This window comes from Podarcis bocagei (assembly GCF_964188305.1).
Source record: "Podarcis bocagei genome assembly, chromosome: 4".
Lineage (NCBI taxonomy): Eukaryota > Metazoa > Chordata > Lepidosauria > Squamata > Lacertidae > Podarcis > Podarcis bocagei.
The window spans coordinates 17,925,315-17,941,189 of record NC_138128.1 but is presented as its reverse complement, the minus strand read 5'-3'; the positions used below and the strand labels follow the sequence as shown (position 1 = coordinate 17,941,189).

General features: G+C 45.6%; 1 protein-coding gene and 1 long non-coding RNA gene across 2 annotated transcripts in view; both read left to right on the top strand.

The window, feature by feature from the left end:
* Nucleotides 1-11,489, top strand: part of SERPINI1 (serpin family I member 1) — a 105,303-nt gene extending 93,814 nt beyond the window's left edge. The window contains exons 8-9 of the mRNA XM_081190660.1: nucleotides 4,828-4,917; nucleotides 11,118-11,489. Of these exons, the coding sequence (XP_081046786.1) occupies nucleotides 4,828-4,917; nucleotides 11,118-11,194 (167 nt within the window). The 3' untranslated portion in view covers nucleotides 11,195-11,489. The remainder of the gene's footprint in view (nucleotides 1-4,827; nucleotides 4,918-11,117) is intronic.
* The window catches only part of LOC308585209, a 493,513-nt gene that overhangs the window by 454,487 nt on the left and 23,151 nt on the right, over nucleotides 1-15,875 (top strand). The gene's annotated exons all lie outside the window — the stretch shown is intronic.

Genomic DNA, 15,875 nt, shown 5'->3' with positions numbered 1-15,875 from the left:
TTCTGTGATTTTAAGGTCAACCCTGGATTGGGCTGAGGCAGCCTCACTGGGTCCACCCAGAGTGATCTGGGGCTGTTGGAAGGGAGAGCAGTCTGGCAGTGAAGATTTGGCATGGAGGAGAAGCTCAGGCAAGTTGTGTCATGGTCCAGTTCACAGGCGGTCAAAGTCCCGGCTCAGGATGTCGGGACCGGGGGCAAGATGGCAGGGTGGGAGCAGGAACGAGAATCCAGAAGTCAGGGGTCCAATGGTTGAGAAGCAAGGAGTCACGAAGTCAAGGGTCCGAGGGTCAAGAAACAAGGAGTCACGAAGTCAAGGGTCCGAGGATCAGGAAGCAAGAAGCCAAATGCCGCAAGGCAGGAAACGTGTTGCTGTGGCAAAGAGCCAAAGGGAAATGCTGACCTTATATCCCTTCCCATCTCTTGCCACCAGGTGCTGTGAGTTACCAATCGGCCTCACCTGTGCGGCCGCGCCTTGCCTCTCCAGAACAAACTTAGGAAGGCCCCAGTCCTGCAAAGTCCGACTGGTCACAGGGCCTAGCTCCTGCACGCACTCCTGACAAGCTGTGTGTCTCCTTCTTCCTGCTCCCAGCTATGTGGTCAATTAGGGTTTTAAACATGCAGCGAAGAGGTAGCAGGGAGAAGTCTCAGAAGAGGCCCTAAATCATCAGAGGACCCCTGCACAGCTCTACTAGACATTAGATAATGGTCTGAGAGCTATTCATAAAGTTGGAACCCGTGCTCTGTTGCTGCTATATAGCAAAATCTTGGATTGGAGTCAGAACTTTTTGTTTCCAAGTAAGCTGGAAATAGTGCAATAATTCAGTTGCTTTGGATAAAGGCATTGTATATGAATAAAGGGCGGGTGGGGGGAGAACCAGCTTACGGAAGGACCAGATGGTAGAACTGTTTGCTTGTCACTTGCAAATATTGGCTTTTCCCACCAGCAAATCATTTCTGTTTCTTCTGTGGTTTGAATTGATCTCCCCAGGTCCAATTATTTCATTAGGAGATAAAGAAATAATTTTTGCGGCAAGCCCCCTGTACAGCTATAATTCTGGCTGAAAAACTACATTCCCCAAACTGTTCCAAGTGAGGATTACTCTCATGCCTGGGCATGCATGGACATTTTATTTACTCAGGTTTATTGTTGCTGGGGGGTTTTCACACGTCAACGCAATAAAAGTTAAAAAGTTAATTGAAACCCTGGAAAATGCAAAGCTCAAGGGAGCAGTCATAAAAGATTTTCAAAGTTTATTAAGATCAAACCCTGCCTCTATACTAATATGTTCGGCCTACAGTGTTCCTTTCGTGTCCCGGTTGTTAAAAATCAAATCTGCTTGCTGTTAGACCTCTCCCTCAGGAATACAAATGTTCAGCCATTTTTGTCTGTTCTCCCTCAGTTCAGCCTCCTATTCAGCTCCTCAAAGTGCCTATCCATCTGTTACCTCCACCAGGACACCCTGGTTCTTCCTTGGCCGTAGCTTCTGCAACAAAAGCAGAGGTTGCCACCGGGACAAATAGGACTCGGTGCACATGGGACAATGGTTCCCTGTTCACCAACTGGAAACAAGCCCTATATAGCGATGGTACATGAGACAGCCTCCTGGGTGTGAAGCTGCCACTTGCCCCTATGGTGTGGGGCAGAGTGTTGGTGAGGGAGGTGGGGGGCACCTGTGCCTGTGCCCACATGCAGCTCCACCAACCTAGTGTCGGAATCTCCACTCGGCCAAGTTGATAAAGCCTCATCTTCGGGCCGAGTCTCCGGAATCGCCTCCGACGAATAATTAACGACCTCGAGCCTTTGATGAGGCTCCAAGGCACATTCCTCATCCAGCAGAGTTCCCAGCACAGGGAAGAGACGAGAGGTTTGGCTACAGGCTATGCTTTATTTCTAAGCTACGCAGACAGCAAAAGAAAAGTACATCCTCTCTCTTTGAAAGCAGAGAGCAACTGAACAAAGGAAACAGGAAACCACTTACGTCACATCCCGTCTCCTTTCCTGTGAGACTGGAAGGTCTCTGGAATGTAAACAGAGTCCTGTGACTCCAAGCAGCTGCTCAGTGAGAAACAGAAACTAACACCTAGTACATCCCCATCGTCATCCTGCCCACCCAATCCCAGTTCCAATGAATGGGATCAACACCTCACCTCTCATGCTGATGCTGGCCATCCTGGAGCAAATCCCTCCCTTTGCCAATTCACCCTTTCCCCCCCCCTCCTTTTTTCCTCTGTTTTTCTTTTTTTCTTTTGAAAAAGTAATAATCATAAATAAATAAGAATAGAAATGTGCGCCCCACCACCGAGACCATTCCATTGTAACTATCCAACCTCCCACCTCTTGCGATGGTTTGACCCCTTTCTGTTTTAACAGTACAGATTCTACAAACACCCTCCATATCTCCTCAAAATCATTTCTCCTGCGTATTCCCCATCTTACCTTAATGGCACGTGTTAATTTATCATTAATAGCTATATCCCCACACCTCTTTATGCCATTCTTGCATTTTATATTCTGCTTGCCCCTTCCACTTCCTAGCTGTCATAATTCGTGCATAATTTGTGAGCAAGTCCTTCATAGCCTGAGAACCTTCCACCTCATCGTAAATTGATAATAATGCTACCTCTGGACTTTTGGTCAGCTTTAACCCAGCGATTTCTGTTCTCCTTGAACACCCTTTGCCAGAAAAATTGTACATATTTACACCCCCACCACATGTGAACATAATTCCCAGTTTCCTGGCATCCCCTCCAACATAACACCAAATATTCCTTGTTTATTTGATTTAATCTGACTGGTGTTAGATACAATCTCCAAACTAATTTATCGTAATTTTATTTTATTCTTATAGGCAACATTTTCAACATATGATTCTCCCATATTTTCCCCCAGCTTTGACTATCTTTCTGCCCTGTAAATCACCCTTCTTAATTGGCGCTATCATTTTATTTTATTTTATTTTTACTTTAGAACCACCCTTCTTCTATCATGGACCCCAAGGTAGTGCACATGTCATTCCTAGGCAGTCTCCCCATCCAGGCACTGACGTTTTCCAAACTTTGCTTTGATTCAGGAAGGCGGTGGCCTTATGTGCCTTTAAACCATCCTCTGGAACCATGGCTAAAGCATGCCACCATTAGCTCTTAAGCCAGGATCTGGAGGTGCAATCAGACGTGGGTTTCAAATCAAGGGTTAAGGGAAGCCCTTGTTAGCCTTGACCTTTATTAATGTTGGTGTTGACAGATTGCTTAACCATGCATAGTCAACTGGGTTGGTAGGAATTAGCTCCGCCCAACAAAACTGATTGGCAGGAGATTCATTTCAGTCTAAAGGTCCTATCAGATTACATAGCACATAAACTCTTTATGCAATTTGCTGGCGCCATATGTGGTGGTTGCCACTAACTTAAGTGGCTCTCAACGGGGGATTAGGCAAATTCTTGACAGGTAAATCTATCGGTGGTTATGGGTCATGATGACTATATGCAGCCTCCAGGTTGAGAAGCAACATCCCTCTGAAGACTACTTCCTATGGGGGAAAGCAACAGCAGCAAGCAGGGTCTATTGCCTTCATGCCCAGTGTGGGGGCTTCCAAGAGGCATCTATTTGGCCACTAAAAGACCAGGATGCTGGACTGCACCCAGCATTTTTCTTACGCCGTTAAGAAGAGCTGAGGAGAGTGACTCCGCCTTCACAAGGACAACTCTCCATTTGCTCACTGTGGTTAGCAGGGATCTAGCATCACGGGATGCAGGTGGCGCTGTGGTCTAAACAACTGAGCCTCTTGGGCTTGCTGATGAGAAGGTCGGCGGTTTGAATCCCCGCGACGGGGTGAGCTCTTGTTGCTTGGTCCCAGCTCCTGCCAACCTAGCAGTTCGAAAGCACACCAAAAAGTGCAAGTAGATAAATAGGTACCACTCCGACAGGAAGGTAAACGGTGTTTCCGTGTGCTGCTCTGGTTTCACCAGAAGTGGCTTAGTCATGCTGTCCACATGACTCGGAAAAACTGTCTGCGGACAAACAGCGGCTCCCTTGGCCTGTTAAGCGAGATGAGCCCCGCAACCTCAGAGTCGTCTGCGACTAGACTTAACTGTCAGGGATCCTTTTAGCATTACATCTGCACCAACTCCTAAAGAAGAATCTTGTCTCTTGCTGAGGGTAAACACTGCAAAGTAAACACTGCACACAAAGTGGTGTGATTATTTCCAACCGTAAGCCCACAAGTCCTATGCACACTTAATGTCTGTAACCAGAGTAAGTTAACAAAAGTTTTGCAATAACCTATTCAAGAGCTTGCATTTCTTTTCAGCCCAAATGTTAGATTTCAAGGAAGGCCAGAGCAAGTTGCAGGAAATGACCACAGTCCAATAGAGCCAAGAGTGAATGGGTTTCCACGTTTGCCCAATGCTTTCTGCCACTGCTTAGCATGTGGGTGGCGGGACTGTCGAACACAATGCATTTCCTAGGTTGAAAGGGAATGGCCACCATAACTCTCTCTCTCAAAGTTCTGCCTCTTTTTGTAAGTTATAAGCCGTTCCCCCAGCAGTGAGAAATAAATGGTGCCACTGCCAGTTGTTAATCATTCCCAGAGCATAACTCAGCACATCCATTTCTTTGCAAGTCTCTTTTCATTTTAAGACGAGATTGCTAGCTGTGTGTCTTGTTGACAGCCTGCGCTTGCACAGAAGAGTTGTGGTGTGTGTTTCTTCAGATTTCCCGTTTTGCGCTGTCTTTACATGTGTTCTTAATGGTGTGACACAGAAGAAGAGTGGGGGATACGAGGACATTGGTGGGATATTTCAAAGGTTGCCCCTTTGTCGTCTCTCCCCAGGAATGATAGCCATAAGCAGGATGGCTGTGCTGTACCCCCAAGTTATAGTGGATCATCCTTTTTTCTTTGTGGTCAGGAACAGAAGAACAAGTGAGTACATTCATCTCTTTTTTGAGTTCTTGTTACTCCTGTTGAATCCTCACCAGAATATTAAGAAGCTGCCTAAAGCCAGGTGAGATTATTTAACCAGATATCCCAGTATTATGATGCCTCCTCTGACGGGTGGGCCCTGTATGTTCGTAGAATAATAGAACTGTGGAGTTGGAATGGAGAGATGACTCCAAGAGTCATCCAGTCCAGTCCCCTGAAATTCAGGAATCACAGAGGAGGGATCCCTGACAGGTGGCCATCCAACATCTTTTTAAACACCTCCATTCCAGAGTCCACCATCATAGTCCATTCCACTATCAGACAGCTCTTACCTTCAGAAAGTTGTCATTTGACGGCTCCTAATAAATATGACAAGGGACGTGGGTGGCGCTGTGGGTTAAACCACAGAGCCTAGGACTTGATGATCAGAAGGTCAGCGGTTTGAATCCCCGCGACGGGGTGAGCTCCCGTTGCTTGGTCCCTGCTCCTGCCAACCTAGCAGTTCGAAAGAACGTCAAAGTGCAAGTAGATAAATACGTACCGCTCTGGCGGGAAGGTAAACGGTGTTTCTGTGCGCTGCTCTGGTTTGCCAGAAGCGGCTTAGTCATGCTGGCCACATGACCCGGAAGCTGTACGCCGGCTCCCTCGGCCAGTAAAGCGAGATGAGCGCTGCAACCCCAGAGATGTCCATGTCTGGACCTAATGGTCAGGGGTCCCTTTACCTTTACCTAATAAATATGATATGATGATCACCTCCTCCCACATAGGCATGCCCAAACCTTAAGATCATTTTCAGATGCCCTGATATTAGCATTGCACCAAGTGAAGTGGGCCAGGTCGCCACCTAGGAGAGGGCCTTTTCAGGAGTGGCCCTGCAGCTGTGGAATAGCCCCCCTAGAGAGGCTTGTCTAGCACTTTCTCTGTGGTCTTTTCATCATCAGTTGAATAAGACTTTGTTATTCACCCAGATTTCTTAATTGTGGCTCAAACTAACTTGGGGTTGTTGTGACCTAGGGCAGTTTAATTTGGGTTGTAAAAGTGCATATTCTCTCTCCGTTTGCAAGAAAAGTTACTTGCTTTTAAAAAAAATATATGCTTAGTATTATTTCCAGTTATTAACACCTTGTATTTTTAGCATCATCACAAACAAGACAATGTACAAAATATTAATAACTGAAGTGGTCACTTTTTTAAAAAAAAAGCCGCTCAGTGAATAGTTATTGATGGGTGTTTATATACATTTAATTAATTATAATGATGGGGTTTTCTGACTTGTTCTCCTCCAGCAGAACATGCAATTTGTCATGCTGGTGTAAGCCTCCTAAATATAGGCTGAGCCTGCAGTTCTGTAATGAGTGTCTTGAGTGCCATAGTGGCCTCCCAGAAGCAAATTGGCTCTCCAGTCCCCTGTACACACATCCCAAAATACAATTGTTTGCTCCTGCTCCTGCTTCTCTCAACATATCTGTTTCAGGGGACGGCGGCAGGGGAAATAATATATGAAATGGCTGTAAGACAATTTAAACTTCCAATTGCTGCTTTTCATTTACTTATTTTATTTTTAAAAATGTATATCTTGCTTTTCACTGTCAAGGTCTCAAAGCAGCTTACAGTGATAAAAAATATACACAATTTAAAAACAAAGATGAAAGCTCCAAAACAGAGAGACCTCGGAAAGTTAAAATGTCAACAGAAACCATCAGGATTTATTTATTTTTAAAATATTTTTATTGGAAATTTTATTTACAACATAACATAAACCTCCCACCCCCTCATACAGAAATCCACCCTCAGTAAACATGAACATAACATACAGTGAGCATAACATACAACAATACAACCAAATAAAAGACTTCCTTTATCCTGTATCTGGCCTCCTTATTTACTTCTTATAAACTGTTTATGAATAATTATTAAGATTTTTTTATTATAACTTAAATATCCTCAAAGTCTCCTGCAGACATTAACCAAAACAAGTCCAGGTATGTATTTTAGGGCACTGTTTTGTGAAGTATTCTCTGCATTTCCCCCATGCTTTCTGAAACTCTTGTTTGAAACACCAGAGAAGCATTTGTGATGGCCTCTTGAAATAAAAGCAGGTTTTAAGCAGGTGTCTGAAACTCAACAAGGGTAGTCCCTGTCTGACTTCTAGTGGGTGACTGTTCCACAGGCTTGGACCCTCAGCACTGGAAGCATGACTTCTCATTAGCATGAGTCGTGCTTCCGTTCCATAGGGGAGCGCTATCGTGCCTCTCCGGACAATCTCTGCTGTATAGCTCAATTGGTTGGAGCATGGTCTGATAGCACCAAGGTTGCAGCTTGATTGAAATACTTTTATTGTCACTTGTACAACTTGTTTACAGTGAGATTACACGAGCATCCCTCACTCAGCTCTCTTAGTCTTAATTCCCCTCGTTTACTGACGCACACCCACCAAACCCGAAATCCAGTTGCCCTGTTGTTATCTTTTCATTCAGCAGCCTAACAGCCCACGGATAGAAGCTGTTCTTGACCCTGTTGGTGTGACTAATCATGCTTCTATATCTTCTGCCCGAGGGCAGGAGATCAAGAAAGTGCCGGCCAGGGTGTGAATCATCCCTGAGAATTTTCTTCTCACTCGTGAGGCAACGTTCTTCCGAGATATCATCCAGTGGATTCATGGGACAGCCCATAATATATTGTGCTGTATTCACCACCCTATAGGCACTTCCTATCAGTTGATGTCAAACCAGCGTACCACACCATGATGCAGTATGAAAGGACGCTTTCTATTGTTGACCAGTAGAAGGAGATCATCAAACGTTGATTGACGTCATTCTTTCACAATACTGTGAGGAGATGGAGTATTGATTCCCCTACAGGGCAGCTGTGTATTCCTGCATTGCAGGGGGTTGGACAAGATCAGGCATAGGCAAACTCAGCCCTCCAGATGTTTTGGGACTACAACTCCCATGATCCCTAGCTAACAGGACCAGTGGTCAGGGATGATGGGAACTGTAGTCTCAAAACGTCTGGAGGGCCGAGTTTGCCTATGCCTGGACTAGATGATCCTTCCACCTCTACAATTCAGTGATTCTCTGATCTCAACGGCTGGCTTGATGTTTCCCCCCAGCAGCAGCAAAAAACAACACCACACCCTGATAGTGTATATAGAACTCATTTATTTGTATAAAATAGAATTACTTGTGGGAAGCCATTCTTAGGATGGTGAGAGCCACTGCCATTTTGCAAGAGCGAGCCAGCGTTTCGACTCCCTTGTGGCCTAGCTTAAAAGACACATGCAGCTGTCCTCCTTTCATCCAGTATCAGAGTCGGTTTGCTTCTGAAAATGAGTTTCTGGGAACTTCAAGCGCAGGGAATGCCGTTGTGCTTCTGTCCTGCTTTGAGGCTTCCCTTTGGCTACTTGTGAGGACAGAATGCTGGACTAGGCAGACCTCTGGTCTGAACCAGCAGAGCCGCTCTTATGTTTCCATAATATGCTGCACTTTTTGAGTCTTATCCCACTTGTCGGTATTGCAGCAGAATACTAAAACTTTGAACCGAGAGTCCCCAGTCCAGCAGCATGATCAGTTATTCATGTGTTGGACAGGAGTGGTGAGTATTGCCTGCTATCTAACAAAACAGATTGATTTAAGAGTATATGGAGTTTTCTTCGCTTGTAGTCTTGGGAAGAAGCAACAGCCGAACGGTAGAGCGCAGGCTTTGCATGCAGGATGTTTCAGATTCAATCCCCAACAGCGCCAATTAAAATTACAGCATTGGGTAGCAGGACTGGGGTAAGATCTGTTCTGCACACGACACTCAGGAGAACTGCTAGGCAAGATGGACCAGTGGTCCGACTAAGACAGCTTTGTATGTTTCCCTAGCAAATGATGCAATGATACCTATGTAGTGGCCTATCCGTGTCTCCCACATAAAATTGAAGGAAGCAGGCTGAGATTCTTGTATTGCAGGGGATTGGATGAGATGAGCATTGGGGTCCCTTCCAACTCTACAACTCTTCTGTGTCCATGTTAGACTTTGCCCATTTTAGCCCTTTTGCAGACATTGTAGGTCCATTGTACATTGACTGTCCTAGAGATTGAATTGATGGGTCTGGTGGATGGGATCAACACTTCTCTCTATTCCAGGCATGGGCAAACTTGGCCCTCCAGATGTTTTGGGACTACAACTCCCATGATCCCTAGCTAACAGGACCAGTGGTCAGGAATGATGGGAATTGTAGTCCCAAAACATCTGGAGGGCCGAGTTTGCCTATGCCTGCTCTACTCATAGCCTTATCCAAACCAATCCATAATTGGATTGTTTTGGGCATATTGTGGTGTTTGGCATCTTTTTTTAAAAAAATCCACTTCTCAAACAAACAAATGTGGGGTTTTTTGCAGCTGGCCTTACAGAAAGATACAATACAGTATAAATTTTAAAACAGTGCATCAGCCTCAAATTTTTACAAATTCCGATAGCTGTGGGAACCTATCTGTTAACTTTCCAGCAGCTCCCATAAGTCTTTCATCGGTTATGAAATTAAGCCATAAAAGAAGACCAGATAATTGAGCAATTCTCCATCTACTGGATGCATAGTTCTCTAGTGGATGGAGAATTCTTCTATCCGACATGCGGAGTGGGAAGAAATTTGACTCATTCTGCATTTAAAGGCAACCCTACCTAATTAACGCTTTCTGAAAGGGTATGCAAACCAAAACACAGCCATCCTTTGAAATTCGGACTGCACCAAATTCTGCAGTGCTGTTCTCCAGCCGGGTAACATGTACAAAAATATGTGTGCCAGGATGAAATGTGCATAAAATGCATGCATTGGCAGGGATGGTATACCCAAAATACATTGTTAGGGAAAGTGCTTTGCAGAAATTCACACTAAAATGCTTTCCTGGGAACTTTGGATATATTTTTTTATAAAATGCAGATTGATATAGAGATGTGGGGAACAGAATTTAGGACTAGAAAAATGAGAAACCAGAATGGATAGATTTGCTCACATCCACACAATGCCACATTTAAAGGGCGTGAAGCATGCAGGGTTCAGCCAGCTGTCCCAAGGTTGGTGTTAATTCCCCAAATTGAGGTGTTCTGGGGGTTTGGCAGGGGCAGGACCAGAGGAGAGGAGGCTTGGGGTGAATCCTAAGCCCATTCAGCTCAGCCATGAGACCTGAAGGCTTGTTTAAAGACTTGTTTTGACACTATTTAGGCAGAACAGGAGCGGCAGCCTCACCACTGAACAGGGTCTGGTGTAACTTTACACCAGCTTACCGTATTTTTCACTCTATAGGATGCACCAGACCATTGGAGGGGGAGAACGGGGGGGGGATTCTCTCCCTCTCTGAGCAGCGCCCCTTCAGCGAAGCAGCAGGAGAAACGGAGCCCCTTCCATTTCTCCTCCCGCTTCGCTGAAGGGGCGCTGCGCAGAGAGGGAAAACTGTGCAGCGCCTCTCCAGCAAGGTGAAGCCTGGAGAGCAAGAGGGATCGGTGTGCGCTAACTGCTCTCACTCTGCAGGCTTCAGGCGGCTATCCGCAAGCCTTCGGAGCGCAGCAAGAACTCCTCCTGCGCTTCAAAGGCTTGTGGATAGCTGCCTGAAGCCCCCGGAGCGCAGCGGGAGTTCGCGCTGCGCTCCGGGGGCTTCAGGGGGCTTCAGCGAAAGCAACGCGAAGCCTCCGGAGCGCGGGGGGAGCTCTCCCTCTGCACTTCGGAGGCTTTGCGTTGCTATCGCTGAAGCCAAGGAGCCTGCATTTGCTCCATAGGACGCACACACATTTCCCCTTAATTTTTGGAGAAGGAAAAGTGCATCCTATAGAGCGAAAAATGTGGTAACTTAGGCAAGCTTGCATTACGTCAGTTTCTTGTGCATAGGATTGTCCATTTTGTTTGCGCAGCTCAGTATTGTCTGATTGGCAGCAGCTCTCCGGGGCCTCAAGCAGCAGACAACCCCAGCCCCGAGAGACCCCCGGGTATAGGGCGGTATGTAAATTAAACAAATCAATAAAATGCCAAAGGTTTGGACCTGGGACCTTTTGCATAACAAGCAGAGACTCTACCACTGAGCTATTTTATCCATGGGTTTTCCAGCCTTGAATCCATACATTTTGAAAGATGCAGCAAACGTCCCCCATCCCCCCCCCCGCTGGCCCTCCTTCTGATGCCTCCTCCTCCTTTGTACATCTCTCTCTTTTTCTCTTCCCTTTAGGTACCATCGTTTTCATGGGGAGAGTGATGCACCCAGAAGCGATGAATACAAGCGCTCATGACTTTGAAGAACTGTAATATCCCCACAAGGCTCGCCAAACCCACCTACACACAAAAGAAAATAAGCACATTGAGATTGCAGTCGATGTATTTAAGATTTGCCCTGTGATTTGTTTGTTTCTTTTTTGCATTGTTACATTCGAGGCACGGTTTGAACGGAAGGGAGGGGGGGAAAGGAAAGCCAGTTTCCAGATCTTTAACTTCAGCTAGAAATTGCAGACTACGGCTGTGGAAGAAAAGCTTTCAGTATTAAAGTAAATGTCGTCCTTGTGATACCTTGTGTTGTTCCTTTAAAATAAAAACCGTAACCATGTCAGCGGCCGCACTTTCTGTCTCGTTGAACTGTAATGCAGTTGTCCCCAAAGTCTGTACTGCAGTAACTTCCTGTGCTGTGGAGAAACTAATTGGATGCTAGGAGAAATAATTAAAGAAGGGGCGGCTGATAATATTTTTGAGAGCCACAGGGCCACATTCCCCATTGGCAAGCTCTCTAGGGGCCACATAGCAAGTGTGGGTGTGGCCATGGCATACTCTCTTGCACACACAAACACACACACAGTGTACACAGGCAGATCAGCTGAGGAGGGGAGTTCATGCTCCCTTTCAGCTCATCAAATGATCTATTTGATGACTAGGGAAGGGTGCAGTTTTCATTCCCGTCAGGGTGCTGCCCCCACCCCAGTCTGTTTTATTGCATTTTTATTTTTATTGCCATCGTTGAAATTGGTACGTGCTGAAGTGGGGCAGAAAAATTGTTTTGGGTTGCTGAATTGGGAGTTAGCCCGTCCTGTGAGTTCAAATAGTAACCCACAGAGCAGGTGACTTGGTGCTTCTCACAGCTCTTGCCTGACCTCTTCATTCACCTCTGGCAGAGGTTTGAAAAAATGGCACCATCTCTTTCGTCGTCTCCATTCACAGACCATAAATGCAGGGGGTGGCAATTCAGCTGGCGAAGATGTGGGGAGGATTTCAAGGTTAGTGGTCCCCAGAATGTTTTGGGGCATTCTGCAGAGGAGGGGCGGAGCAAATAAAGGCCTCGCTTCTGTTGTCCATATTTATTTTTTCCCAGAATACCGCAGGACAACAGCCTCCTTCATGTGTTGAATGGAGCAGCATTGTTGCGGTGCTAACCCCTTGAAGGTCATGTGACTGCATCAGCCCCTCCCACCACAGGATTCTCAAGTGTGCGCAAGGCCTAATTACATAGGATTTCCTTTGCAGGCGGCCACACCTAATGTTTGGAAGACAGAGCTGGTGATGCTCAGGAGTGTAACCAGCCAAGTTGTACTTAGAGTAGACGCGTAGAAATTAATGGACATAAGTTAATCATAACTGTTATTTTCATTAGGTCTACTCTGAGTAGGACTAACATTGGCTACCACCCTAAAGCTGTTTTGTGCTGTAGCATCACTCTGAGGTTATTCTAATTTAAAACAATAACAGAGCAACCGCTCTTAAATGGTGGGAACTTCTCCCACCCAGCTAGAATGCCCCTCAGAACGTCATGACATAGTGTAGTTCGGGAGCATTCAGAGGAAAAACCAAAATGGCGGCTGGCAGCAGTGGGGAACCAGAAGATGCTGGTAAGTTTCCCCCACTCGTGGAGAATGCAAAATACAAATCTGGTCTGACTGACCACCTTGTCTTTTGAGTCACCATTCCAGGCTTGTTTCTTTTCCATGAGGAAGCATGCCAAAGCCATAGATTCATGCAAAGACCTGGAAAGGGTGTTGGAAACACATCTCTGAGGGTAATTCTTACTCAATCTCAAGGTTAATTTTCCAGGATGTAGAATTGATGTGTGCCTGCCATATTAATTCCATATATATATATATATATATATATATGCTTTCGTAGGTTTTCACGGGTACAGGAATGCAGGTTTTGGTGTCTTCGGGTGTCTTCCCGTGTAAGAGTTGGGGTGTCTAGGCGACGTTTCGACGAGGTCTCACTCGTCATCTTCAGGCTGGTGCTTTCGGCTTCTTGTTACTGGAACAGAGCAGGATCTCAGTGTTTGAGTTCCTATAAATACTGTTGAGGGGGTGTGGTGTATAGCCTCCAACGTTCTGGGCAGAGAGGAAGTTCCCAGGTTAGGTGCCTTTTCTTCTTTTGTTCATTAATTACTTGAGGGATATCTTGAGTGATTACTTGAGTGATATTCTGAGTACCACTTAGGAGGGTCATTAGGTGTGGATTAGTTGCTAAAGCTTTCGTGTCTTGACCTCTTGACCTTGTAAAGAGTTTTTCTGAGAAGATGGCTGTACTGCACTTAGTTGTGCTCTGGCTTGGCTTCGTGTATAGGGGCGAGCTGTGGTTTTGTGCCTTGTGCCAGCCAGATCTGTGTAGGGATTGCTATACACCACACCCCCTCAACAGTATTTATAGGAACTCAAACACTGAGATCCTGCTCTGTTCTAGTAACAAGAAGCCGAAAGCACCAGCCTGAAGATGACGAGTGAGACCTCGTCGAAACGTCGCCTAGACACCCCAACTCTTACACGGGAAGACACCCGAAGACACCAAAACCTACATTCCTGTACCCGTGAAAATCTACGAAACAAATATCTCACCTCTACGGGGAGGAAACCTTCCAGCTGACAAGAACCTACGAGAAACTAGAAATCCGAAGAGCCACCATCTTATGTGATCTCTTGTTCCTACGCAACTGCCGAGACAACAACTTAATTCCCACATGCTTCCAACTTAAATTCCACTCTAAAACCCCAGCTACCGAAAGGATCCTGAAACGAACTGAACTATCCCTAATCAGAAACGAACTACATAAGAAAAGATACCTACTAAACCAAACCAACAAAGATCTGCTCACTCTTCACCTCAAACTCTGTAACAAAATCCACCCTGCACTCTGGGACAAATGCAAACAACTAGCCGTTTGGAGAGCTGAAACAGAGTCCTCACATAAGACAGACATACACACCAACAAACTCCACAAACTAGAGAAACGCCAGAAGCCCAGCCACCCTCCACAACAACCCATGAAACAAACAGTACATAACATATCAGACAGGATCCTCACCTCAACTGAAACCAAAGTACTCTCCAAAGGTTTCAACTTTGCAGTCGCCCCGAGACGCATCCCCACGGAAAACATCATATGCGGAGTCGAAGCTAGCCTAACCAAAATCAACCCAGATGAAGCCAATAAAATCAGACTTGAAGTCACCAACATCCTCTGCTCCAGCAAACCACCCAGAAGCAATTTACACAAAGAAGAACAGAAAGCACTCACCAACCTGAGGAAAGACAACAACATAATCATTCTCCCAGCAGACAAAGGTAATGCCACTGTTGTGATGAACACATCGGACTACCAAGCAAAACTATCAAATCTACTCCAAGACCCTACCTACCAACCTATAAAAACAGATCCCACCACCTATCTGGAAAAAACCACCAAATCCAAAATAAAAGCCTCTCCTATCAGTGAAGAAATCCAGCTAAGAATCATCCCCAGAGAAAAATCATCCAGATGCCCCAAACTCTACGGTCTCCCCAAGATACACAAAGAAGGAACACCACTCAGACCAATAGTCAGCTCCATAGGCTCACCTCTACAAAATCTCGCTAAATTTCTCGCTAAGCAACTTCAGCCCTATGCAGAATCTATCGCTTCACACGTTACAAACTCCTTCCAGTTCATAGAAACAATAAAGAAGCAAAACCTACATCCCGATGACCTACTTGTGAGCTTCGATGTTGTATCTCTCTTCACACAAGTGCCCATTAATGAAGCCTTGACAGCCATTCAAAACAAATACAATCCCCCCGAATACATCCTGGACCTGACCAACCACTGCCTAACCAACACGTACTTCATCCACAATGGACAAAGATACAAACAGATAGAAGGAGCACCTATGGGATCACCCCTCTCACCGGTCATCGCAAATCTGTACATGGAACACTTTGAAACCAATGCTTTAGACAAGTCAGAACACAAACCCAAACTTTGGCTCAGATATGTTGACGACACCTTTGTAATTTGGCCACACGGGAAGGAAAAACTAGATAGCTTCCTCACACATCTCAACAGCCTACACCCCAAAATACAATTCACTATGGAAATAGAAGCCAACAACCAACTTCCCTTCCTTGACGTCCTAATCTACAAAAAACCTGATGGCTCCCTAGGACACACTATCTACCGGAAAAAAACACACACCAACCGCTACTTACATGCACAATCACACCACCACCCTGCACAAATAAACTCCGTAGCCAAGACTCTCATCTCCAGAACCAAACGCCTGGCTGACAAAGACCACTTGACAACTGAGTTACAGAATCTCTCAAATGTGTTAATCGCCAACGGATACCAGCAAAACAGGGTTACGAAGCTAATCCAAAAAGAAACACCCCCCAAAAACCAAGACACAGAAGAAAACAATGGCATGGCCCTCCTTCCTTATATCAAGGGCACTACAGATAAAATTAGCAAAATCCTCCATAAACACAATATCAAAACAGCCTTTTGCACCAACCAAAAAATAGCCAATATCCTCAGAAACCCAAAAGATAAAATCCAGTTAGAAAACCAAGGGGTCTATGAAATACCCTGCAAAGTCTGCCCAGCCACGTACATTGGACAAACAAACAGACGAATAAATGCACGTATCGCAGAACACAAGAATGCCGTCAAAAAAGAAGAAAAAACTTCCTCTCTTTACCAACACATGAA